This window comes from Tamandua tetradactyla, chromosome 6 (genome assembly GCF_023851605.1).
Source record: "Tamandua tetradactyla isolate mTamTet1 chromosome 6, mTamTet1.pri, whole genome shotgun sequence".
NCBI lineage: Eukaryota > Metazoa > Chordata > Mammalia > Pilosa > Myrmecophagidae > Tamandua > Tamandua tetradactyla.
Window position 1 is genome coordinate 31,649,662 of NC_135332.1, and position 25,675 is coordinate 31,675,336.

Here is a 25,675-nt window from a genome sequence, read left to right on the forward strand (position 1 = left end):
GTGGAGACCACACCCAGGCAGTGACCCCAGGACTGTGGGGATGGGTGAGGGGGGCTGGGGCCTGGCCACAGGAGACCAGCACTGGACAGCTCAGACTGCCAGACTCTAGGCTTCATGGGCAGCCCCACCCCCGCCGGCTAGTTCTCTGGGTGCCACTTGCCAGCCATGGTATCCGGATTCCTGTGGAAAGGGGGAGGGTGGACGGACAGGCTCATGACTGGGCATAGGGTGAGCTCCAGGCTGTTTGGCAGGGGGTATTGCCCTTGGCTGGGGGTGGGGGGTGGAGGGGAGGGTAAAAACTAAGCCTCCTAGGTCCCCCAGACCCCAGCTGTGCCATGCCAGCCGACACGGGGGAAGTTGGGAGGGTGGGTGATGACAGACAAAGAGTGTGGTGTCTTGGTGGACCAGAGCTAGAGTACAGGGTGGCTAGCCCCCCCCCCACCCCTCACCCTGTACCCAGGTGTGGAGACCTGGCCTCTCGGGCTGGCCCCTCTCCCAAGCCCCTCTTACTCCTTGCCTCTGGTGGTAGTGGGAGTGGTGGCATCGCACTTGGCCCAGAACATTCCCTGACATATTTGGGCTCTTCCAAGGCTGCTTTTTGGTTTCTCTGTTGTTCAGGATGTTCCAACCACTAGAAGTGTGGGGGTGGGGGTGCTACTAGCTTTTGAAATCCCTGCTTTGGCTGCATTTTTATTTTGATGGAAATAAATTCACAGGAAACCCTCCAGAGCTCTGGAGTGGGTAACCACCCCAAGGCCAGGCACTTGTCCCAGGCTTCGGGGTAGGGGTGGGGGTGTCTGCACTGCTCCCAGCTTGGCCGAGGCAGGCTGGCTTTCTCATCAAGTTTAGGGGACCTTCTGCCTGGGAGGGAAGGGTAGGGAATGTTGTGGCCTGAAATCAGGAAGGGGGGTGGGGACTAAGGCAGCCTGAGGGGTGGGGGAGAGAAGTGAGGGCCAACTGGGATGTCTGCTCTAGGGAAATAAGAGTGAGAGAGCCCAGGCTAGAAGAGAATGGCTTCCTGCTCTCAATTTTATTTCAGCTCTGGAGCCCCTTTAGGCATCTAGTCCATCTAATGCCCCAGTGCCTTTGCATCCTGACCCCTGACCTCCACTGCTCCTGTCTCTGCTGTTCCCACCAGTCAGCTGCCCTCCGCCTTCCCCTTTTAGTGAGTTCCCCTCCCGTTCCCCCACCCTGTCCAGGGTGTCTCACTGGTTCCCATCTTCTGGACCCCTTAGGTTGCTTATGGAACCACTGAGAACAGTCCCGTGACCTTCATGAACTTCCCCGAGGACACCTTGGAGCAGAAGGCAAGAAGTGTGGGCAGAATTCTGCCTCACACGGAGGTGAGCCCCAGACCAAGGGTGGCCCCCCTCCCGCCTCCCACCACTCAACTGGGTGCCCCCCCAAACACACACACACACGCATACACACACACACACACACACACACACACACGGTTGCTTTCAATTAGAGAACCAGATAGTTCATTCAAGATGCTGCGAGCCCCTCAGCCACAGGGTCTTGCTTTGCAGGACCTGGCCTGGGTTTTCTCTGTGGCTGAGGCATGCCAGTGGAAGGGCTGGAGCAGCGGCCACAAGCAGCTGCCAGTTGAACTACTCCTCAGCCTCTCTTCCTGTCTGGGTTGTGTTTTTGCCAAGCCCCACTGTCTGTTTTGGGGCAGCCAGAGCAGCCTCACCGAGGAGCAAAAGTGTAGAAATTTTTCCTACACAGCTTTGCCCCACACCCCCCTTAGATCCAGCCTCTCACTTGGGCAATGTTCCTTTTTTTGCTTTGTGTAAACACTTATTCCCAAGCAGCCTGTCCCTTTGGGGATTCTTTGCATCTCAAAGGCTAACCTGGCACATCCCTCAAGTTCACAGTCAGGACTCCTTTCTACTCCAAAGCAGGTGCTCCCCAGGGCCCTTTGGGGTCACGGTCAGTGTGCCATGCAGCCACTTGCCCCCCGGGGCTCTCCTGCGAATCTCACTGTGAATCTCACTGCCAGGTGTGAGTGTGCAGTGATGTTACCCCCCTCCTATCTGTCCTCCTGCTTCGTGGCCTCTCTCGTTGGGATGCCTACCTGTAAGAAAGCCAGGACAGGCCTAATTCTCCCCATTTCACAGATGCAGACCCTGGGACTTGCAGCTGCTAGGCTTTCCTTGGCATGCTTAACTGTGGCTCCTTTCTCTCCCAGGCTTTCATGTCTGCCTCTCTGCTGTCTTTCCTGCCGCCACACCAACTCTCTGGCTTCTTGTTTATTAGGAAGTCAGGGGAGCCTCCCTTCTGTGCAATTTACAATTCTTCAGCTGGCCCCCTTCCACAGGCCTCCTCTGTGGCAGCTGCCTGCCCCCGCTCACCCTCCCTGCCCACTCCATTCCTGGGTACCCCTGGGCCTGGGCTCCCACTGTTTCTGCATGCCCAGCCCAGCTCTCCGATGGGTGATGGATCAACTCTGGCCTTTGTCTCCCTTCCCTGGATTGGGATGGGCAGAGCCAGAGGTCCCCCTTGTTGTGGGGGGGAGGAAGGGGGAGAGGGGAAGGCAAAGCTCCCTGGTCCCCGAGGGGCTCCACCCCAAAGCATCGGGGTGGGAGGCCCCAGCCTGAAGCTGCCCTGTCGCAGGCCCAGATCGTGAACATGAAGACGGGGTCGGTGGTGGAGCTGAACACCCCTGGGGAGCTGTTGATCCGGGGATACTGCATCATGCTGGGCTACTGGGGTGAGCCCCAGAAGACCGAGGAAGTGGTCACACAGGACAAGTGGTATCAGACAGGGTGAGAGGGTGGGGCAAGGGAGAGGGTTGGCTGCTGAGGGGAGGCTGGGGGCCCCAAGACTGAGCTGGAAACATGAAATCAGGACAGGGAGGACATGTGGGTGTCAAGAGGGACCCTTCACTTCTTGGAGACTTAATTTCCAAAACGTGGAAAATGGGATCATTGTACTTACCGCATAGGTATTGAGGACCAAACGTAATACAGTTGAGAGCGCTTAGGACAATGTCTGCAAAACCTGAGTGAGGATTTGATCATTCATTTCTTAGTTCAACAAATTCTCACAGACCTCCCATGTGCCAGCACCACTCTAGGTGGAGAACAAGAGAAGGTCCCTGCTGATACCTCCCACATGTCTGGTGGAGGAAGACAGATCACATAAAAGATCATTACAGGCACTGATGAAAATAAAATAGGGTTATAGGAGAGAAAGTGATTGTGTTGGAGAGGGGACCTTCCTTAGACTGGGTGGTCAGAGAAGGCCTCTGTAAGGTAGAAACGTTTGCGATCTGAATGATGAAAAAAGAAGCGAGCCACGAAAAGTATAGAGAGAGTGATTTAGAGAGAGAGAGTTTTATAGGCATTGGTTTGTCTGCCTCCTCCTCTAGACTATGAGTTCCAGGAATGTGTCTTGTTCGTGCCGTAGCCCCCACAACCTAGAGCAGTGCAAGACACACATATAGTGAGTGTCCATACACGCTGAGTGAGTGAGCGGCGAGCCAGCCGGCTGCAGCAGAGGTGGAAGGCCATTCCTGGGCTTTCCTTGCAGAGACGTGGCCATGATGGATGAGCAGGGCTTCTGCAAGATCGTGGGCCGCTCGAAGGACATGATCATCCGGGGCGGGGAGAATATCTACCCCGCGGAGCTCGAGGACTTCCTCCACAGGCACCCGCAGGTGCAGGAAGTGCAGGTGACGAGCCCTGCCCCTGGGGAGGCCGCAGGCGCCAGGCGGGGGGACGAGGATGGTGACCCCGGGTGTTGGTCTCTGCTCTCGGCAGGTGGTGGGAGTGAAGGATGACCGGCTGGGAGAGGAAATCTGTGCCTGCATCCGGCTGAAGAGTGGGGAGAAGGCCACGGCAGAAGAGATCCGGGCTTTCTGCAAAGGGAAGGTGGGAGCCTTGATGCACCCCAACCCACTCGGCTGGGTTCTCCCCCCGCCTCCCCCCGCCTGCCACCTGGGGCTGGGGGCTGGCCCTGGCCCTTGATGAGCCTGAGTCTCTGGCCAAGCCCAGCCCCCTGCCCCCTACTGCCACCCCTGTGACCCCGCCCTGCCTCATGCTTTATCTCCTTCTGCTCTGCAGATCTCCCACTTCAAGATTCCCCGGTACATCGTGTTCGTCACGAGCTACCCACTCACCATCTCAGGGAAGGTGTGTAAGGCAGTGGAGCCTGAAGAGGGGCGAGGCAGGTGGAGGGGGTATGGGGCCAGGCGCCAGACCATGCCTCCCTCAGCAATTGGCAAGAGTCTGTTGAGAGGCTGGCCGTAGGGTGACCAGCTCATCAGGTCATCCCAGTTTGCCGGGACTTTCCCGGTTTTAGCACTAAAAACCGGAGAAACCCCTCAGTCCCAGGCAAACCACGGCAGCTGGTCACCCTAGCTGGCAGTCTCTCCAAATCTCGCTCTCACGCTTCTCTCTTTCCTCTAGATCCAAAAAGGCAAACTTCGAGAGCAGATGGAACAACATTTGAACCTGTGAATAAAGAGGGGGTGAGAGGGTGCCCAGGCCCCCCTCCCGCCCTTCCTCCCAGTCCTCTCATCTGTCTTTGTAAAGAGTTCTTTGCTTTGGCTGGTCCCTTGCTGGTATACTCTTAGCAGCTGCAGGGGGATGGAGACTTTCTCAGATCTATTCCTTGTCAACAACAGTGCTAAGCATGTTGACATACACTATGGACTTAATTTAATCCTCACCACATTCCTTCGAGATACCAGTCCAATTTTTTTTTAAAATTCATGTTGTGATAGCATACAACAGAAAATTTCACTTTCAGGTATACGGTTCAGTGGTATTAATTACACTCACAATGTTGTGCTACCATCTCCACTACCTGTTACCAAAACATTTCACCGCCCCAAGCAGATACTCTGTACCCATGAAGCATTAACTCCCATTCCCTACCCCTACCCCTGCCCCCTGGTACCCTGGGATCTACCTTCTGTCTAAATATTTGTCCTTTTGTGTCCGGCTTATTTTATTCATCATGAAGTCTTCAAGGTCATCTATATTGTAGCATGTATCAGAACTTCATTCCTTTTTATGACTGAATAATATCCCATTGTATGTCTATAGCACATTCTGTTTGTCTAGTCTCCAGTGACAGACACTTGTGTTACATCCACTTTTTGGCTATTGTGAATAATGCTGCTGTAACATTGGTATATAGATATCTGTTTGAGTCCCTGATTTAAATTCTTTTAGCTGTATACCTAGAAGTATGATTGTTGGATCATATGGTAATTCTATACTTAAGTTTTCTGAGGACACCAAACAATTTACCATAGCCAACACAATTTTTAAAAAATAAATACTCATTCATTTTCATTTTGTTGACAGGCTAGGCAAGCAGTATTCTTTTTTTTTTTGCATGGGTAGGCACTGGGGATCGAACCTGGGTCTCCAGCATGGCAGGTGAGAATTCTGCCATTGAGCCACTGTTGCACCACCCAAGAAGTATTCTTTTTAATATATCAACTTTATTGAGGTTTAGTTCATATACCAAACAAGTCAATCATTTAATGTGTACAATTCAGTGTTTTGCTTTTGCATTTATCATCACAATCGACTTTTTTGTGTGTGAAAAATAACATATACAAAAAAACAATAAAGTTCAAAGCACATAACAACAATGTGAAAAATAACATAAACAAAAAAGCAATAAAGTTCAAAGCACATAACAATCGGTTGGAGAACGGATTTCAGAGTTTGGTATGGATTACAATTTCACAATTTTAGGTTCTTACTTCTAGCTGCTCTAAGATACTGGAGGCTAAAAGAAATATCAATTTAATGACTCAGCAGCCATAATCGCTTGTTAAACCCGACCTTCTCAGTATAGCTCCACCATCACCTTTGATCTTTCTCCCATTCTTTAGCGGTATTTGGGCTATGCTCTTTCTAACTTTTTCATGTTGGAACGGCTGTTGATGATATGGATTAGGGGGATGGAACTAATTGATGTTATGGAGAGGCTGGCTCCTCTGCATTTCAGGATTTATCTGGTCCCATCTGGAGGTTGTAGGTTTCTGGAAAGTTCGCTAGTGCATGGAACCTTTGGAGAATCTTATATAATGCCCTAGGTGTTCTTTAGGATTGGCAGAGTAGCCTCTCAACTCTATTTGAACTCTCTCAACCACAGATACCTTATTTGTTACACTTCTTTTCCCCCATTTGATCAGGATGGAATTGTTGATCCCATGGTGCCAGGGCCAGGCTCATTCCTGAGAGTCATCTCCCACACAGCCAGGCAGACTTTCAGCCCTGGATGTCATGCTCCATGTAGGGGGGAGAGCAATGACTTCACTCACAGTGTTGGGCTTACAGAGGTTGCTCACATCTGAGCAACAACAGAGGTCCTCCAGAAGTAACTCTTAGGCACACCTATAGGTAGGCTAAGCTTCTCCACTACACACATGAACTTCACAAGAGCAGGCCTCAAGATCAAGGGCTTGGCCTACAGATTTGGGTGTCCCTAATGTTTGACACAGTATCAGGTGTTTCCCAGGTGGTAAAGTTTAATAGTTCCATATTTTTTCTCCCACCCCTCAAGGGACTTTGACAATACTTTTGGATTATCTGTTTAATATACTCTGGGATGTATCTAGGCATTACATTAAACTATACAGAATTAAAGCCCTTCATTCTTATTCTGGACTCCTTGTGTTTGGATTGTTTGAATGATCTATCCAGACAGGTTGAGTTAGATTATGTGCTACAGAAAACTTAGGTTCTGGGCAAAATAAACCTTTCTTCTTTTGGTCTCAAAGAGTAGATGAGATTCTAAAATATAGACAATGTCTTCCTTACCCCTGTATTCTGAATTCCCTAATCCTGATCTGATTGGCTTTCTTATCTCTAAATGCCAGGTTATACATGTATAAAACAGCCCCCTCAAAATTCAGAAATAACAATTACCACTCCGGACTAAATGTGACTGCTATAAGAGTTTACAACCTAGGCCCCTGTTTTCTTATAAGTTTTTTTTTCATATGCGACCATACAAAATTTGTTCTTTTGTTTCTGGCTTATTTTGCCTCACCAAATTCTTACAGGTTCATTCACAATGTTGCATGCCTCACAACTTTGTTCCTTTTTATAGCAGCACAGTATTCTATCATGTATAATTGTTTGCCAATCTACTTCTCAGTCAGTGCATCCTTTAGCCACCTCCATTAATTGGGCATCATGTATAATGTCCAAAGTCAACAGTCCATCAGCATTCTCAATTTTAGATAATTTCATTGTTCCTAAGACAAAGATAACCAATAAGCACACCCTCACCAAACAGAAAATCCATACCTCTCCTTAACTCTTGTCCCTCTCCCCCATTATTTACCCCTGGTGTTGCTGTGGTACTATTAATGTTTTCCTGTTAAACATAGCCCATAGCATGCAATAGCAGTTTTTACCCTATACCCCGAACTCATATACTCTTTATATAAGACTCATACCTTTGCAGTAGTTCACACAAGAACTTATTTATATTTGTAGTGTTAATCAGTGGGACACATGGGTTTATACAACCCCTTTCAATCATGATCACCTTCAATATGGTAATATTACTTATAGACCCAATAGTGAACTGCCTTCACTTCTATTCCCTTACATTTATGTTCAACCTCATTAGCTAACCATTCATCCATCTCTAGCTTCCGTGTATCTCTAGGTCCCCTGTATTCTGTATTATACACCTACAGTTTTACCTTTACCATGGTCATAAAAGTGGAATCATACCGTATCTATCATTTTGTGTCTGGCTTATTTTACTCCGTACTATGTCCTCAAAGCTCATCCATCTTGTCATGTGCTTCAGGACGTCATTTCATATTACTGCTGCATAATATTCCATCACATGTATATACTACATTTTGTTAATCCACTTGTCTGTTGATGGGCACCTGGGTTGTTTCCATTTTTTGGCGATTGTGAATAATACTGCTATGAACATCAGCATGCAAATGTCTGTTTGTGTCACTGCTTTCAGCTCTTCTGGGTATATACCAAGTAGTGCTATTGCCAGGTCTCAGGGCAACTTGATATTTAGTTTCCTAAGGAACCACCAAACTGTCTTCCATAGTGGCTGCACCATTATACATTCCCACCAGCAGTGCATAAGTGTCCCGATTGCTCCACATCCTCTCCAACATTCACAGTTTCCTGTTTAATAGCAGCCATTCTTATAGGTGTGAGGTGGTATCTTCTCATAGTCTTGATCTGCATTTCCCTTGTACCTAATGAAACTGAGCATATCTTCATGTGCTTTTTCGCATCTGTATTTGCTCTTCAGAAAAGTGCCTATTCATATCTTTAACCCACTTTATAATTGGGTTGTTCTTTTGTTGTTGAGTTGTGTGATTTCTTTATGTATACAGGAAATTCAATGGTTTTAGTATGTTCACAGATATGTGTAATTAGCACCAAAGTCAATTTTAGAACATTTTCATCACCTCAAGAAGAAACCTCTTACCTTTCAGCTGCCACTGCCCCCCCCCCCCACAAAGAACACAATTTTTATTTATTTTGATCAATGAACCTGAGACTTCCCTTTATTTGGACAGGGCCAAATAAAGCAGGCTGAAGCTGGAGGCAGGAAATAAGACCAGTTGGCTTCCCAAAGGCACACAGGTACCCAATTCAAAGAGAGAAGCTTTCCTTTTGCCTATAACCCTTACTTCCAGTATGCCTGTCCCCAGCAGCTGCAGCCTCCTCTTTACTCTTTGGAAAATGAAGGTGTTCAGGGAGCTCAGTGCCAGGTACTGTGCTAGGTGCTTTCATATACACATTTTCTTTTGAAATCTTCCCAACAACCCTGTGAAGTTGGCATTAGCCCCACTTCATGAAACCGAAAGAGTTTCCATGACTTGGCAAAGCCCATGATCTTCCCACAGCATGGGGCAGGTCTGCAAGTGGGGCAGCTTTCCCAGCCCCTCACCTGTGCGCTGCCTCTCCTGTATTCACCCCTCTCCCGCTCTATATCCAGCAGGCATAGCCTGAGATGCCAGGGTGGATTCTCCTGGGGTTTCCTGCTCCAGCAAGATCCAGCCCAAGGGTCCCTTCTCCAGCACTGACCCCCTCACAGCAGGCGTTGAATTAGCATTTGTTGCTGGTCGTCACTTGCCGATTTGCCTCACTCCTGGCAGACGGCGACCTGGTCCTACGTGCCGCCGGTGCCCAGCTCTGAGCCAGGTACAGCAAATTCAAAGTGACTGCACGAAAGAAGAGTTCCTGTATAGGTCAGGGAACCCATCCCGGCACCGCGTGTTAAAAGGCCAGGGTACCGTCCTGCGTTCTCCTGCCGCCTGGGACAGACGCGACAGCGGCCGCGGGGAGGACATCGTGCCCAGGAGATGGCGCCCTACACCCGGCGCGGAGCCCTCCTGGCGCGTCTCCGCCCGAGGGGCGGGCACTGCGCACCGCCACGCAGCGTCTCCTCCTCCCGCCCGGGCGTTCCCCCCCACCCGGGTCCTGGAAGGATTCCAGCCCCGCGCACCAGGCCACCCCTCGCCACGCCCGGCGCCATGGCGCTCCCCGGAGCCCGGGCCCGCGGCTGGGCGGCAGCGGCCAAGGCGGCCCCGAGGCGCCACAGGGCGGGGGACGCTGGAGAACGGCCGAGCCCCGCGCCCCGCAGCCAGCGCGCTGCGCTGTACGTCCACGTGAGTGGGGTGGGCGGCCTGACACGCTGGGAACCCACCCAGAGGAGGTCACGGAGGGGACACGGTGCCCTGGCCGGGCGGTGTGTTGATCAGAACCCAGCTGGGGAGTCGGAGACCTGAAGGCTGTGGAGCTCGCGAGCTCGGTGACCTTGACCCAAGTATTTCCCTTCCCGAGCCTCACTTCTCCCATGCCGAAGCGGGCATGATAATGCCAGTCCCAACTGCCTAATGGAGTCTGTGCGGCTCAGGTGTCGCCCCCATCGGCGGGCTTGGGAACCGGGTTAGGGATGTATGCGGCTGAACCCCGGAAGTGGCCAGGGTAGCCCGGGGGCACCCCTCACTCCGCCCCATTAACCCCCTGTACCCCAGTGGCCATACTGCGAGAAGCGCTGCAGTTACTGCAACTTCAACAAGTACATCCCCCGCGGAGTGGAGGAGGCCGCGGTGCGCAGCTGTCTGGTGACCGAGGCTCAGACACTGCTGCGACTCAGCGGGGTGCGCAGGTGGGTACTGAAAGCTGGAGGTGGGATCCTGGGAATTCGTTTGAGGACTCCCCCAAGATCTCATCTTCTCCATCCTCTTCCCCCAGGGTGGAGTCTGTGTTCTTTGGTGGGGGCACCCCTAGCCTGGCCAGTCCCCACACTGTGGCTGCTGTCCTGGAGGCAGTGGCCCAGGCAACCCACATGCCGGCAGATGCCGAGGTCACACTGGAGGCCAACCCCACCTCGGCCCCAGCCTCCAGGTTGGCAGCATTCAGGAAAGCAGGGGTCAACAGGTTGTCCATTGGCCTCCAGGTAACCATCTCCCCCACCCCATCCCGATCCACCCAGACCTTCCATGCTGTCTCTCCGGTGGTCACATTCACTCATTGGGTAAACATTGAGCTGTTCTGGGTTCCCAGGACTGGTACACAGTAGGCACTGAAAAGTGTGTGAGAGGCAGGGATTATACCTTTTTGTCCATCACTGTATTCTAAGCACCCTACCATGGTCCTGGAACATAATAGGTGTTCGAAAAAGATTTGTTGCATGAATGAATGGAGACACAAGGAGGAGACAGGCATGTGGTCAGATTATTGCAACATGGTAAGTGCTTCCTAGAAAAAGGGTCTCTACAAAGGGCTTTTAGAGTGTAGCCTGAAGGACAGTTCAGCCCAGAGAAATCAGGGAAGGCTTTCTGGAGGAGGTGGTGTTTGCATGAGGAAGAGGTGTTCACCAGGTAAGAGGATGTGGAAGGGCAGCATTCCAGGAAAAGGCACAGGATATGAAAGAGCTTTGCATGTTTTGTGGGAGCTGTGAGTAATTCCTTGTGACTGGAGAGGCTGGAGATAAAGCTACAAAGTAAGATGCAAAAGCCTTCAGCACCATAGTAAAGGATTTGAGTTTTATCATGGGGGGTGACAGGAAGCAGGTGAGGAAGTTTTTGAAGTAGGGGAAAACATTTGACTCCTGGGGTTTCCATATCCAGTACTGCACCACCTCTAATATATGGACCATTTATCATCGGGCATGGGATCTTGGGCTTTGTCCCAAGATATAGTGATAAGATACAGTGAAAGGGACACGTCATTTCCGAGGTATTCTTGCCTAACATTCATACCTTGAATCTAATTGTGAGGAAACATAAGGAAAACCTAAATTAAGACACATTTTAAAAAGCGACTAGTCTATGCTCTTTAAAAATGTCAAAGTCATGAACGACAAAGAAAGACATGACTGAAGAAGACTAAAGAGACAGTGACAACTGAATGCAGTGTGCAATCCCCAGTTGCATCCTGGGCTAGGGTAGAAGGGCGTTGTTACTGTAGACATTGTGGGGGTGGGAAAAGCAATTGGTCAAATTTGAATATGAGTATGTATTAGGTAATGGTATTCTATTAATGTCATATTTCCCAAACTGTAATTGGATTGTGATTAGGTAGGAGAATATCCTTGTCTTAGGAGGTTCATACTTAACTATTTATGAGTAAAGGGGTATGCTATAACTGCATTGTCTAATACAGTAGCCACTAGCATATGTAGCTTTTCAAGTTTAACCTAAAATTTAATTTGAGTGCTCAGTAGCCACATGTGTCTAGTGGCTACTGAATTAGAGAGTGCAGATATAGAACATATCAATCACTGCAGAAAGCTCTTTTGCACAGTGCTGGTCTGTAACTTACTCTCAAATGGTTCAACTTAACATATGTGTATATTCACAGAGAGACAAAGCAAATGTGGTAAAATGCTGCCAGTTGGTGACTCTGGGAGACAGTGTTTATTGTGCTTTTCCTCCAGTTTTTTTGTAGATTTGAAATATTTCAAACGAAAAAGTAAAATTTTAAAAGTTTGTTGGCTTTGGACAGTCCCAAATTCATGCCCAACTTTGCAATTGTATGGCCTTGGACAAGTGTGAGACTCAGTTTCCTCATCTGTAGAATGGAGCTAATTTCAGAGGGTTGTAAAGATTCAGTGAGACACATTGTAAAAGTGCTGGGCACATGGCAACCCTTCAGTGAATGGTAACCCTTGGTACTGGCTGGACCATCCTGCCCTCCTTCCTTCTGGCTTGCTGCTGCATCCTGTGATTTCCCCTGTATCTGTATCTACAGTATGGTTGAGCTGGTCCTGTTCCACTGTGAGGTGGCGCTGTCCCACTCTGAGCTGGCCCGCATGCTTATGTCCGGCTCTTTCTCCCCAGTCTCTGGATGACACTGAGCTCCAGCTGCTGGGACGGACACACTCGGCCAGTGATGCTCTGCGGACACTGGTGGAGGCCCGCCGCCTCTTCCCTGGGCGTGTGTCTGTGGACCTGATGCTGGGGCTGCCGGCCCAGCAGGTGGGGCCGTGGCTCGGGCAGCTGCAGGAGCTGCTGCGCCACTGTGATGACCACATCTCCCTCTACCAGCTGTCCCTGGAGCGGGGCACCACACTCTTCACCCACGTGCAACAGGGCACCCTGCCTGCCCCTGACCCTGAGCTTGCTGCCGAGATGTACCAGGAGGGACGGACAGTCCTTCGGGAGGCAGGCTTCCGCCATTATGAGGTCTCCAACTTCAGCCGGAATGTAAGTCCTGGGGCGAACAGCTGAAGGGAGGAGTGGGTGGGCTGAGGCATGACCAGGGCCCTGTGGAGAGAGGGGTCTGCTGGGTGTTCTCGGGGCCCAGCGGCCTGACTTTCGCCTTCTCCCCGCAGGGGGCGCTTAGTGCCCACAATTGGACTTACTGGCAGTGTGGTCAGTACCTTGGCGTTGGTCCTGGTGAGTCCCCTGTGACAAGATAGGAACTAGGAGGAATGACTCGGGAGAGGCGTGTCACAGAGCCTGCCACTTTCCTGCTGTGTGATCCTGGGTCACCGAACCTCTCCAAATTGGTTTCCTCCTCTATAAAGTACAGCAGGAAAGAATACCTGTCGCGGTGCCCCCCTGTTGAATAAGTATTTGAAAGTACTTCTGCTGGCTCCGTGGTCCCATCTGTAGGGTGCAGCAGAATTACCGGGAGGGCACATTCGGCCCAGGTTGCTGGGCCCTGCCGCAGTGTTTCTGATGGCTGGGTCTGGGCTGAGGCCCAAGGACTCAATTTCTAAATTAGATGCTCTTGGTTCAGGGACCGCACTTTGAGAACCGCTGATTTCACATCTGGTAAGCACATGCTGTTAGCTGCCCTTAACACGGTGGTGGTTGTTGATGCTGTCAGGGGCCCATGGGCGGTTTGTGCCCCAGGGGGCCGGGAGCCACACCCGGGAGGCTCGGATCCAGACCCTGGAGCCAGACAACTGGATGAAGGAGGTGAAGCTGTTTGGGCATGGCACCCGGAAGAGGGTACCCCTGGGCGAGCTGGAACAGTGAGCATCTGAGGGCATTGTCCTTCACTCAGGGTCCCCTGCACCCCCAGACCCACCCCCACACATACACCTTTGTTTTCCAGTCTTGCCCCCCTGCCTACCTCCACCTCCATACTGCATGGCCCCCAGAAGCTGCCCATATACATGTCCCAACATAGGGCCTGAAGAGTGGGGGAGGGACAAGGCCTCCTCTCCAAGCCTCTGATGATTTTTCTTTCAGGCTGGAGGAAGTCTTAGCCATGGGCTTACGCACAGATGTGGGGATCACTCACCAGGTAAGGGTCAGGGGCTCTGGTACACCCCTTCTCTTCTTATGCCTTGCAGAATCACGTCTCTCTCCCTCCCTCCCTCTCGCACACACACACACCTCACAGTCCTCTGGAGTTGGCAGCTGGAGGTTGGGCCTTGGTCCCCCAAGATCCAAATGGCCATATGGTGCAGTGGAGAGAACTCTAGTCTAGGACTGCAAAGACCTGGGTTCTAGTTCCTGTCTCTATTGTAACTGTAGCACAAATCTCTTTACCTCTCTGAACCTTGTTTCTCTTAGCTGTGTGAGGGAATGGCTAGATAAAGGTTTTTTGTTTGTTTGTTTGTTTGCATGGGCAGGCACTGGGAATCGAACCCAGTCTCTGGCATGACAGGTGAGAACTCTACCTGCTGAGCCACCATGGCCCACCCTAGATAAAGGGTTTTCATGTATTTTTCTAAGCAGGATGGTAAGCTCAAAAGATAATAACAGATAAAACACAGAGCTGCTCCAGTTAAAGCTGGGACCAAATGGGAGCTGGCCATACCCTGACAGGCAGAGTGAGAGGGGAGGAGAGAGAGGAAGAGCAGAGGGCCACCTGGCTTGGCTGGGAGCTGACTTTCAGCTGGGTCATGGAGTGACAGTGCAGTCACCCACCTCCCTGCCGGCTCATTGACCTGGTCCTGGCCAGACAGTGCGTGAGAGTCAGTTGCCAAGATCCTCAAAGTAGACTGGGCCCTCCAGCACGCCTCTGGACACATTGCCCAGGGTCGTCCAACCAGTCACCCACTCTCAGACCCCTATGTCCCCTGACCTTCTGGTTTCCCCAGCACTGGCAGCAGTTTGAGCCCCAGATGACCCTGTGGGACACATTTGGGGCCAACCAGGAGGTAAAGGAGCTGCTGGAGCAGGGTTTATTGCTGCTGGACCACAGGTATGTAGGTGAGGGTGGGGGAAAGGGGATTAAGCACCCCAGGGAGCCTTGCTACAAATTCACAGACTCAGGATGGGCATGCGGATGCTGGGAGCTTGGCCCTGGTGGAGGACGGGGATTGAAAATGGTAAGATAAGGCAGCCACGTCCAGTTCTCTTGGTTTTCCAGGGGTCTTCGGTGCTCCTGGGAGGGTCTGGCTGTGTTGGACTCTCTGTTGCTGACCCTCCTGCCTCGACTCCAAGAGGCCTGGCAGCAGCGAACTCCCTCTCCTGGGCCAGAAGGGTGACCAGATGTTCCTGTGCTGTCCACGGCAATGACAGGTGGATTTTGAGGGTTGGGCTGCTACTGTGGACATCTCTCCACTGCTGCCATGTGCTGTTTCTGCTCTGTGTGGTCATCGCCTGGCCTTGGCATCCCCACGGGAGTGCCTGCAGTGAGTAAGTGGGAGGACATTTCTGGTCTGGGAACTGGCATCCCACCCAGCATCTCAGGACTCACAGACCAGCTTGGGTTCCATGGCTAGGAGCGGCTCGTCTTCTACATCGGTTTGTTTGCCTATTTGGTCACAAATAATGAGTGCTGCTCGGAAATCTTTCCACGGGGAATCCCCTTCCCAAGAGAAGCCTTCCTCACTCTGAAATGAGGGTCTGAGGCAGCTGTACGACCCAGGAAAACCAAATCCCCTCTGGATAGTTCGAGCAGGAAGGGATATAATACAGGAATAGGGCATTATAAAAACATTGGAAAGGCTGGAGAAGTGAAAGTCAAAACCATCTCCAACTATCAGGAAGTCAGAAAGTTGCAGGAGTCACAGGAAACTGCTGCTGGTGGTCTCAGCTGCCAGCAGCGCTAAAGCAGATAATTTATAGGAAAATCCCCAGAAGATGCTGCGAAACCTCATGTTTGCTGTCTGCCAGAGACCATAAGTCTGCCTGCCACTCCCGGAGGAGAAGTAACCGTTTCTGCAAGTGCCTGTCATTGGTGGACTCTAAAGCACATCCTGGCTGGCCAGAGATTCCTAGGAGCGTAGTTCTCAGGTTTCCAGCTCTTGCAATCCAGGAGAGAGTGTAGGAGAGAGTGCCGGGGGGTACCCATGGATCTGTCCAGCACAATGGTCTGATGAATTCTGAGAATGTAGGAGAGATCAGAGCAAGCCTTGCTTCTCTTCAGGCAGCCGGGGTATGTTCTAGGGCAGGGTCCGTACTGACCCTCCTGAGTCCATCCTCTCCCCTCAACCCCCATTTGTCCGTTGAGAGTAAAGGTAGGTGGAGCCAGCCAGGGAAAGGGGAGAAGGAAGAATTCAGAGCAGACCCAGAGCGTTTGTAATCCACCATTTTCCCTGCAGAAATGGTCACGAGGTTTTATTTCAATAGCTTGATAAACCCATCTGGAGCTGGCCTGAACTGAGGCTCTGGCCGTTGCCATGATCCTTTCTGGGGTGCAGAGTTCTGACTTAGGAGCTAGAGGCTTAGTCTGGGGCTGAGATTTTAGAACTGCAGAAGAGTTAAAAGGGTGTCCATAATGACTGGAAACAGGCAAATATTCTTGATATCATCAAAGATTTCTTCAATATGTAGAAATAAATAAAATATCCATATTTTTAAAAGACTGATCATGCCATAGATTTACCGGTTGTTAATTTTTTGCCATATTTATTATATCTTTATATAGACATATTTTTCTATCTTTGTTTTTTCTGAACCATTTGAATGAAAGAAAGTTGTGCCCATCAAGAAAATGAAGATTCTTCTATATAGCCACCATACCATTTATCAACCTAAGAAAATTAACATTAGTGCAATAATATGCAATCCATTTTCAAATTTCCCCAGACATCTCCAAAGTGTTTTTAAGCTTTTTTAGGGGATACAGATTCCAATTAAGTTTTATGCTTCACTTTCAGTTATTATGTACCTTTGATCTCTTTTAAAATAGTTCCCTTTTTTTTTTTAAACTTTTTTATTGTATAATGTAAAATACATACAAAGCAAAGAAAGACAAAAGCAATAGTTTTCCAAGCACTGTTCAACAAATAGTTACAGGACAGATCCCAGAGTGTGTCATGGGCTACCATATCATCATCTCAGATTTTCCCTTCTAGCTCCTCCAGAGCATTGGAGGCTAGAAGTAATACATATTTTTTTTATCATCACAATTGACTTTTTTTTCTTTTTTGCGAAAAATTACATATATACAAAAAAGCAATAAATTTCAAAGCACAGCACAATAGCTAGTTGTAGAATAGATTTCAGAGTTTGGTATGGGTTACAATTCCACAATTTCAGGTTTTTACTTCTAGCTGCCCTTAGGATACTGGTGACTAAAAGAAATATCAATTTAATGATTCAGCAGTCATATTCGTCTGTTAAACCCTACCTTCTCTGTGTAACTCCACCACCACCTTCGGTCCTTCTGTCCTACCCTTTAAGAGTATTTGGTGTTCTTCCTTTTTGTTTTTTATACACTGAATTTTTTGTATAATTCTGACCGCTTGTCTTATAGAATGTCCCACATTCTACATTCTCAATGTGTCTAATTGTTTCCTAATAGTTGGATTCAGGTTAAATATTTTTGGGAAAAATACTACTGCATAGATATTATATACCTCAGGGTGCATAACATCAGGTCAGCTCACTACAGTAGTGTGAATTTTGATCACTTAATGAAGGTGGTACCACTCAATCTCTCCAGGTACCTTTCGTCATGGAAATTAATAGATTATTGGTGGGTTGATACCTTGAGACCAAGTAAATATTACGTTCTTCAAGAATCATCTGCCTGATGATTTTGGCATCCATTGTTGATCCTTGCCTAACTCAATTATTAAATTGGGAGCTGAGAATGATCATTTCTGTTTCATTCCTTCTATATTTATTAACAGGCATTCTTACGTCACAAAGGGCTTTCCCCTTTTTTTGATGGGCAGATGCTCTTAAACCGGAAGTTGTATGCACGGTGTGTGTGTGTGTGAGAGAGAGACAGAGAGACGGGGGCGGGGGGCATATGCCATACCTTATATTAAAATAAGCTTTAATATAAGCCCCATACCTTATATTAAAGGGCACCATGATGCCAGTATTAATTTAGTACCGCTCCAAATTGAGACGTGCTCAGCTCAGCCTCTCGCTGGTTGACTCCCATCACCAGAGGTGATATCTGTGCATTTCCCATGTCTCCAGTGAGCTGGTGTGACTCAGTCCTTCCTTGACCTTCTGGTAATATGGTAAATGTTAACCGCCTCTTTGCTATTCATGAAATATTTAGCAGTAATGGTGTGCCAGGCACTGCTCTAGCAGGCAGAGGAGTGAGACCTGCCCCCCTCTCAAAAAACTCAACACAATATTCCAGAGATGTCAGTAAAGGTGTGTGGGCGAGCTGTGGGGCCTGGGGTACATTTGGGCTGGGGGCAGGATGTTTTCTTCACCACTTCCTCTGCCCCCGCGCCCTGGGGCGCCCAGCCCTGGGGCAGCTTGCAGGGTAAGCTGTGCTGCCCGGGGGAGCCTCTCCCCGAGGAGACTTCCCCCATCTTGATATTCTAGCAGCAAGCGTGGGCTGGAGCACGTGTGACATCAGATAACCTGGGCTCACTCAGGTTTCCCTCAGCTGCCAGGGCTCGTGCCACCTGAGATGCCCAGGCCCTCCCTGCAGGGGCACCTCACAAGGCCTCTGTGGAGGGACTGGACGGGAGCCAGGGCCAGGTGGGGGTGGCACTGATCACCTTCTGTGACTCAGCCTGGTCCCAACGTCCCCGGGTAAGGATCTCCAGCACGTGGAGCCTAGGAATCTGGCTTTTAAATGGCCTAAATGCCTCTGACAAGCAGTCCGGTTTGGAAAGCCCAGGTTTCCGTAATCTCCACCCACTTGCCAGCCCTCCATTCCAAAAGGCTGGGGTCAGCAGGAACGAGGGGGTCCTTCCCGGCCTCATCCATCAAAGGGCCTGTCTTCCTCCACACTGGAACTGGGGTTGTCCTCCTTTCCCCTGTCCGGCTGAAAAGCACACGATCACAAGTCAAGAGGGAAGTCCTATTTCAACGATTAGAGATGATGAGAGTAGTTGGGGATAGTAGTTCACGCGAGTGCGTGGTGACACCTTGAAAATCCAAACCTATGTGAAAGAGCACAAATGATATTCACGCCCTACAACTGAGCCACCCTTTACTCTTCCCAGGTAGTGTGACATGGGCAAGGCAGCTATTATTTCCAATTTACAGATGAGGACATTGAAAGAGTTTCTCTTACTTGACTCAGGTCATGTATGTCATATGTCGTAAGTGGCAACAGAACTGTTCTGGCACTTCTGAACACCCAGAACCTTCATTACATTCAGAACTCTCTGTTACATCCTTGTTTTATATTTATCGTGGGTCCATGTCAATTGTCCTGCCTCTTCAATTAAGCCAGACCCTGGCCTCTTCCTGGTCTCTGCTTCAGTCTTGAAGCTGCCGTCAGCCTGGAGCGGGTCGCTTGGACTCCAGGTCTATATTTTCTATGTTTTCCCTCCTTGGAGAACTAACACCGAGCACCAGTTATCCAGATCCTATCTCTCCAAGACCACCGCTTCCTGAGGCAACTGCATGCTCCTTCCATATCATCCTGCAAAGAAAAGAGCTTTGAACAATAGGATGAAACAACTTGTGTAGTAGATGGTATTATTGTTCAAAGTGTTCACTAGCCCTCCTTGGGGTGCCTGTCCCTGAGGGCCTGTGGGAGGATTGTATCTCCCTGCCCTGTAGAACCTGGGTGGGGCTGTGTGACCTGCCCAGCGGGGATGGTAAGAGCCTGTGGGTGATCCCTGTCCTCATGCCTCTGTCATGGTGAGACACAATGTTCAGATAGAGACTTTGAACAGAACGTCCCATCAGCCTGGGGCCTGGAGCGAGGAAGATGCTGAGAGAGAGTGCGGCTGGCCACAATAGACAGGAGTGAAAATGAGACATTAACATTTGTTATTGTAAACCAGTAGATCTTTGGGGTTGTTTGTTACTGCAGCATAACTGAGACTAAGCTGACTGATACAATTGGCAATCCCATGATTCAAAAATAGCTGCTGTTAAGGTTCTGGCATGCATCTGTCCAGAAACTCTTATACACAAATGAACATATTTAGATATGCAGTCTAACAAAAATGGAATGTGTGCCTTGCTTTAGAGACTTCTTGTTTTGTCTGATATGTGGTGGGCATCTTTCTGTACCAAATTTATATCTGTATCTTATTAATGTGTCTCCATTGTGTACCACTGCTTGGTTGTGCTAAAAATTTAGTTTGCCATTTCCTTTTGATGAAATTGAGAGTTTAATATTTTTGTTATTATGAACTCTTTGATGAATATCTTATGTAAATATTTTTCTGCCCTAATTTGTTCATTTCCTTAGGTGTTGGATAAATCCCAAGAAGTGCACTTACTGAGTCTGAGGTTATGCTCATCCTTGGTTTGGATGCACAATGGCAAACTGCCCTCCGGAAAGTCCGCCCAGTTCACGCTCCTGCCAGCTGGCCAGCACTCACTTCTCTACAGTCTAATCGATAACAGGCATGATTGATTTTCCCAAATGATTCCAATCTGAAGGGCATTCTTTTTTTTTTTTTTTATCTTTCTTTCTGTTGGCTTAAACGAGACAAAAGTTTGTTTTCTTTTCTGTAAAGAAATTCAGAGAGAGGCAGCACAGAGCTGGTGTGGCACCGCCTACGGTCCCTGCCTCTTTTTGCTCCACGATGTCCCTTCCATCCTCAGGGACAAAGGATGGCTTCTCCAGTCACATCATCTTATCAACCTTCTCAGTAGCCAGAAGGGAACAGATAGGCAGATGTCACATCTTCATAAACACTCCTCAAATAATTGCCAGACACGTGACTGAATTAACTCTATGACAGTACTGACGTATCATGATTTATCACAAAACTTTACTGAATAACAACACTGTTCCCAGTGCCCCGTATTAGAAACTATAGGTTAAAACTGGAAACTCTTAAAAGGACACCCTGCATTAAAATATCTACATAATTAGTTTGCCAAAATGCCTGAAATTCTCAGAGTTTGAGATTTATTCTGTTGGGTTAAGATGCTGCATTATTTGAGGGATGCAGAGAGTTAAAGTAGAACACAACTGAAGAGCATTTTTAACCTTAGATTTATTATAAGCCAAAGAACTGCCTCCCTAACTTCAGGCAACTATTTTGGCTCATCTGGTCATGACAGAGCAAAGGAGATGCAACTTCTGGAGACTTCCAGGTTGAAGAGTCAGCTGGAATGTTTTTTCCATGCATTTTAGATTGCTTCTGAATTTCTCTTATTCAGAATCTCCTGAAGAGTCCCAGATCTCTTTTCTACCTTCCTCTCTTTGCCTCCCTTTCTTTTCCCTGGGGTGATTTTGAGACTTTTTTTTTTTTTTTATTTAACATGGGCAGGCACCGGGAATCGAACCCAGGTCCTCTGGCATGGCAGGCAAGCATTCTTGCCTGCTGAGCCACTGTGGCCCGCCTGATTTTGAGACTTTTGTTTTTAATTGCATAAACAGCATTATAGAGATATTAAACAATTTTAAGTGAGGAACAACAACAAAAATTACCCACAACCAGTGGCCCCAACAAATCAAACTGCTTTTATTTTCCTGTGTTCCCTTCTAGACCTTGTCCAAATGGATGTAATATTTTTGCCCAGTGGTAACCCTGGCACAGATCTAATTCTGCATGCTGCATCTCTTGCTTCTCATTCTGTCATAAGCATTTTTCCTTGTTGCTACATGACATTCATCTTTCTCATTTTAATTGCTGCACAGTATTCCAATGAGTGAATAATTCAATAACCATTACCCTAATGTAAGTCACTTAAGTTGTTACTCATTTTCCCCTATCATACTGATGCCATGGTGAATGTTTTTGTGGGTACAGCTGTTTTTCTTCGTTTGAATTATTTTATCAGGTCAGTTCCCAAGAGTGAGATAGCTGGGTCCAAGGATATGACTACTTTAATGATTCCTGGTATAAAATATTATATTTTCCAAAGGCTTTTTATTTTCCTGTTTCAAAAAATAATACATGCTCTTTTTCAACCATATAGAAGAGAGCAAAAATTCTATACTACTCAGAAATTACCACTATTAACATTTGGACAACTGCCCCTGCAGAACTCTCTGCATGCGTAGATTCACATACAGAGAGAGAAATAATTTTTTTCACAAAGGGATCCTACACATGTGGTGGTTTTGCAATCTGTTTTTTCTCACCAGCATGTGTTGGGTTTTTCTAATTGGTTCTGCCACCACGAGGGCCCACATGGTAGCATATTATAGTGCAGCAGCAACTATAAGCCAGACACCATGCCAAGCATTCTATCTGCATTACCTGATTGAATTGCCACACAACCCAGTGGCATAAGCGCTATTGTTTTGACACCCATTTTTCACATGAAGAAACAGCCACTAAAATGAGAAGTTAGTTGACTCTCCAAAGTCATAAAGCAAGTGAATGCTGTGGCTGGCACTCAACTCAAGTTCTCCAGGGCTCTGAAACATGATTATACAAGTAATGCACAAATACATTCTTATCGTAAAAAAAAAAAAATGCAAACAATATTGTATTATAGGAAGTAAAGTGTGAACGTCCCCTTTACACTTCCACAGAGGTTTGGTGCATGTATCAGTTAAATTTAGGTTCAGTTGCACATGACAGAAAATCAAAATAACATTGGCATAGACACAATAGGGGGTTGTTTTTCTTCAAATAAACTCTATATTAGAGAGGTCCAGATACAGCATTCCACAGCTAGGATGGGAGACCCAAGGTCTTAAAGGATGCAGGCTTCTGACTTTCTGCTTGGCCAGCATCAAGTCAGTGCTTCCATCTGTAAGGTTTCTGCATGGTCTAATATGGTCCCTGGAGCTCCAGCCATCATGTCTATATTCCAGGCAATGAGAAGGAGAAAGGTGGAGGGGCAATGTGTGCTCTGCCAGCCATCTGCCTCTATAGAGTTTCTCCTAAAGTCCCACTCCCAACCCATCTCCATGACATCAGCGTACCTCTAAATGACCACCCTTGAATCCCAGAGTGATTCGATCAGTGAGTGGAAAAGTATCTGCAAAGCCCCCTTCAGGGAGTGGTGAGAACGGAGAGAAATTCAACTTCCCCAAGTTGAATTCTTGATATTCTCACAAGCAGTGTGGACAACCAAAGCTATAGGCAGAGCCCTCAGTCTTGGGGTTTGTTCATATGAAATGTAACCCCGCAAAGGATAGGTCAAGTCTACTTAAAATTTAGGCCTAAGAGTCACCCCCAAGAGAGCCTCTTTTGTTGCTCAGATGTGGCCTCTCTCTCCAGCCAACACAACGAGCAGTCTCACCACCCTACCCCTCTCTGCATGGGACATGACTGCCAGGGGTGTGGACCTTCCTGGCAACGTGGGACAGAGATCTTGGAATGAACAGAGACTCAGCATCAAGGGATTGAGAAAAATCCTAGAATGAGCTGAGATTTAGCATCAAGGGATTGAGAAAACCTTCTCAACCAAAAGGGGGAAGAGGGAAATGAGACAAAAAGTGTCAATGGCTGAGAGATTCCAAACAGAGTCTAGAGGTTATCCTGGAGGTTACGCTTATGCATCAAGTAGATATCATCTTGTTATTCAAGATGTTATGGAGAGGCTGGAGGGAACTGCCTGAAAATGTAGAGCTGTGTTCCAATAGCCATGTTTCTTGAGGATGATTGTATAAATGATACAGCTTTCACAGTGTGACTGTGTGATTGTGAAAACCTTGTCTGATGCTCCTTTTATCTACCTTGTCAACAAAGGAGAACATATGGAATAAAAATAAATAATAGGGGGAACAAATGCTAAAATAAATTTAGTTTAAATGCTAGTGATCAATGACAGCGAGGGGTAAGGGGTATGTATGGTATGTATAACTTTTTTTTCTGTTATCGTTTTATTTCTTTTTCTGTTTTCTTTTTCTTTTTCTAAATCGATGCAAATGTTCTAAGAAATGATGAATATGCAACTAAGTGATGATATTGTGAATTACTGATTACGTATGTTGTTTTATTTTGTTTATTTTTAATTAATAAATAAATTTTTAAAAATAAAATATAATAAAATAAAATAAATGACCACCCTTATTCCCAGTGGAGGCCGAGAAGTACAGTTCTTAAGCTGAGCACACTGTTGCCCCCTCCCCCTCCATTATATATGGGCCAAGTTAATAAAAAGGAGAGGATGGATATTAAGAGGCAACCAGATAGATCGGCCACCATGTGAGTATCCTTCCCAATACTTTTCTATAAATTTAAATATATATATAAGTGCATATACAAATATATAGTTTTTCAAAACAGTCTAACATATGTAAATGGTACCTTGTTGTTAATTTACATATCAAAGTTTGCCAGTCAGGTGAAACATTCTCTGTTAAGTATTTGTATTATATTTTGTACACACTTAAACTCTGCTAATTTAGCCAATTAGAGTTCTGACGATTTCCTTATCTAGTTGAACAAACAGATAGATTAGGTAGATAGATATTACAAGTATTTTAACTTTTTGTCATATTTGCTGCAAATATTGCTTCCAGTATGCTATCCTTTTCATCTGCCATGGACTATTACCTGTGTAAAGTCGGTTTTCCAGACATTACCAGTATTTATATAGTCAAATCGTCTCTTTGCCTTGTGACTTTTTCTATCAGTTCCATCTCCAGAGATATGGTGGATATTGAAGTCGGCTTTCTGCTGTGTTTTTCCTCCCAGGACAGGAGGCTAATGTGGCAAGTAGGCCCCCGGGTGCAAACCCCAGTCTATGGCTTACTGCCTGTGTGACTGGAGGTAGGATACTTCCCTCACCTGAGATCGAGCTCTCTTGACTGTTTAGTGAAGGGGTTGGACCAGCCTCAGGCTCTTAAACCTGACTCTGCATCACACCATCAGAGACGTCCTGAACATGCAGAGTCCTGGCTCCTTTTCAGGCCCGCAGAGTCCAAATCTCCAAGGACTGGGTTCAGGAATCTTTATTTTTTAAGCTCTTTGGTGAGTCATGTTTCAGGACCAATGGAACAGGTGATGTCTGAAGTTGTGTCCTGTGCTGGATCCTTTGAGTAATGGGTGAGTGACAGGAGGGCACCACCCGGTCACTCTTTCCACTGAAGCTGCTATGGCCCTGCCTCCTCTTCTTGGGTCAGAATTCCCATTTCACAGCGGGCCTGCACGGCAGCCCTTCCTTCTGCCTGCTGCTTCCTCCTCCTCCATGCCGATGAGGGTGGGGTAGACGGGTAGCCAAGCCTCTGGGGTGGGGTCCCCGGGGCTGCCCCAGCACTGTGCTGTCACACACCAGCTCAGCAACCTTAGTGAAGCCCCTCAACCTCTGAGTCTCCGTTTCCTCGTCTCTGAAAGCAGGGATCACGCCTTCCTTGCAAAATTGTAGTAAGGTTGGTAATGATGGATGAAAAAAGCTTAGCACGGCTCCTGGCACAAAATGAGCCTTTGACAAATGTGGTGGCTATTGCTATTAGTGTTTTCATTGTGATTTATAACACGGTTCCCTGGGACAGCCCTAGGGAAGACAGGAATTCCTGGTGCCTGACTAACAAAAGGAGGTCTGCCATTTCCTTGTGATACTGAAACTTGTCAGCAGGGAGCCTTGGGCTTCAGGAAAATTCTCCCCCTGGTCCATGTTAGAACATGCTGCCTCCCAGGGAGCTGGGCGGGTGTGTGCCACAGAGCAGACTGACAGGCCCGAGGTGGCGGGCACCCACAGTGGAAGGAAGGCGACTTATGATGTGACTTCCCAATACCAGCTCCTTGCTCTCCCCAAGCAGGTCAGACAGGAATGGCCCCATTCCTCAGGGGACTGACCTGTGTCCCTCGGGGGCTGCCCCACATGCCTCCCAGACCCTCCTCCTGGGACACTCTTCCTCTCCCAGTACATGCCTTTCCTTGCCCCTTCTCTGGAATGGGTCTCTCCTGGTGCCTGCCCGCCCCCCAACTTTTTTTTTTAATGCCAGAAAACATGTAACAAATGCAAACATTCCTATTTTGATCATTCTGTTCTACA

General features: G+C 48.1%; 2 protein-coding genes across 4 annotated transcripts in view; both read left to right on the top strand.

Moving 5' to 3' along the window:
- ACSF2 (acyl-CoA synthetase family member 2) overlaps window positions 1–6,631 on the top strand; it is an 87,896-nt gene extending 81,265 nt beyond the window's left edge. For all 3 annotated transcript variants that reach the window (XM_077164746.1, XM_077164744.1, XM_077164745.1), the window contains 6 exons: window positions 1,236–1,343; window positions 2,620–2,771; window positions 3,538–3,679; window positions 3,768–3,878; window positions 4,071–4,139; window positions 4,416–6,631. In XM_077164746.1, coding sequence (XP_077020861.1) covers window positions 1,236–1,343; window positions 2,620–2,771; window positions 3,538–3,679; window positions 3,768–3,878; window positions 4,071–4,139; window positions 4,416–4,466 — 633 coding nt within the window. In that variant the 3' untranslated portion in view covers window positions 4,467–6,631. The remainder of the gene's footprint in view (window positions 1–1,235; window positions 1,344–2,619; window positions 2,772–3,537; window positions 3,680–3,767; window positions 3,879–4,070; window positions 4,140–4,415) is intronic.
- A 2,855-nt stretch (window positions 6,632–9,486) lies between these two features.
- Window positions 9,487–16,120, top strand: RSAD1 (radical S-adenosyl methionine domain containing 1). Its single transcript, XM_077164753.1, has 9 exons — window positions 9,487–9,637; window positions 10,007–10,140; window positions 10,227–10,431; window positions 12,317–12,682; window positions 12,811–12,874; window positions 13,311–13,458; window positions 13,679–13,733; window positions 14,536–14,639; window positions 14,808–16,120. The coding sequence occupies exons 1-9, from the start codon at window positions 9,503–9,505 to the stop codon at window positions 14,923–14,925; spliced, it is 1,329 nt and encodes a 442-aa protein (XP_077020868.1). The 5' UTR covers window positions 9,487–9,502; the 3' UTR covers window positions 14,926–16,120.
- Window positions 16,121–25,675: the final 9,555 nt, after the last annotated feature.

What these genes read in the sequence shown, in the direction of transcription:
- RSAD1 (XM_077164753.1), top strand. Translation starts at nt 9,503, where the DNA reads ATGGCGCTCCCCGGAGCCCGGGCCCGCGGCTGGGCGGCAGCGGCCAAG. An exon ending in GTACCTTGGCGTTGGTCCTG is followed by an intron (nt 12,875 to 13,310) that starts GTGAGTCCCCTG and finishes TGATGCTGTCAG; the next exon opens with GGGCCCATGGGCGGTTTGTG. An exon ending in ATGTGGGGATCACTCACCAG is followed by an intron (nt 13,734 to 14,535) that starts GTAAGGGTCAGG and finishes TGGTTTCCCCAG; the next exon opens with CACTGGCAGCAGTTTGAGCC.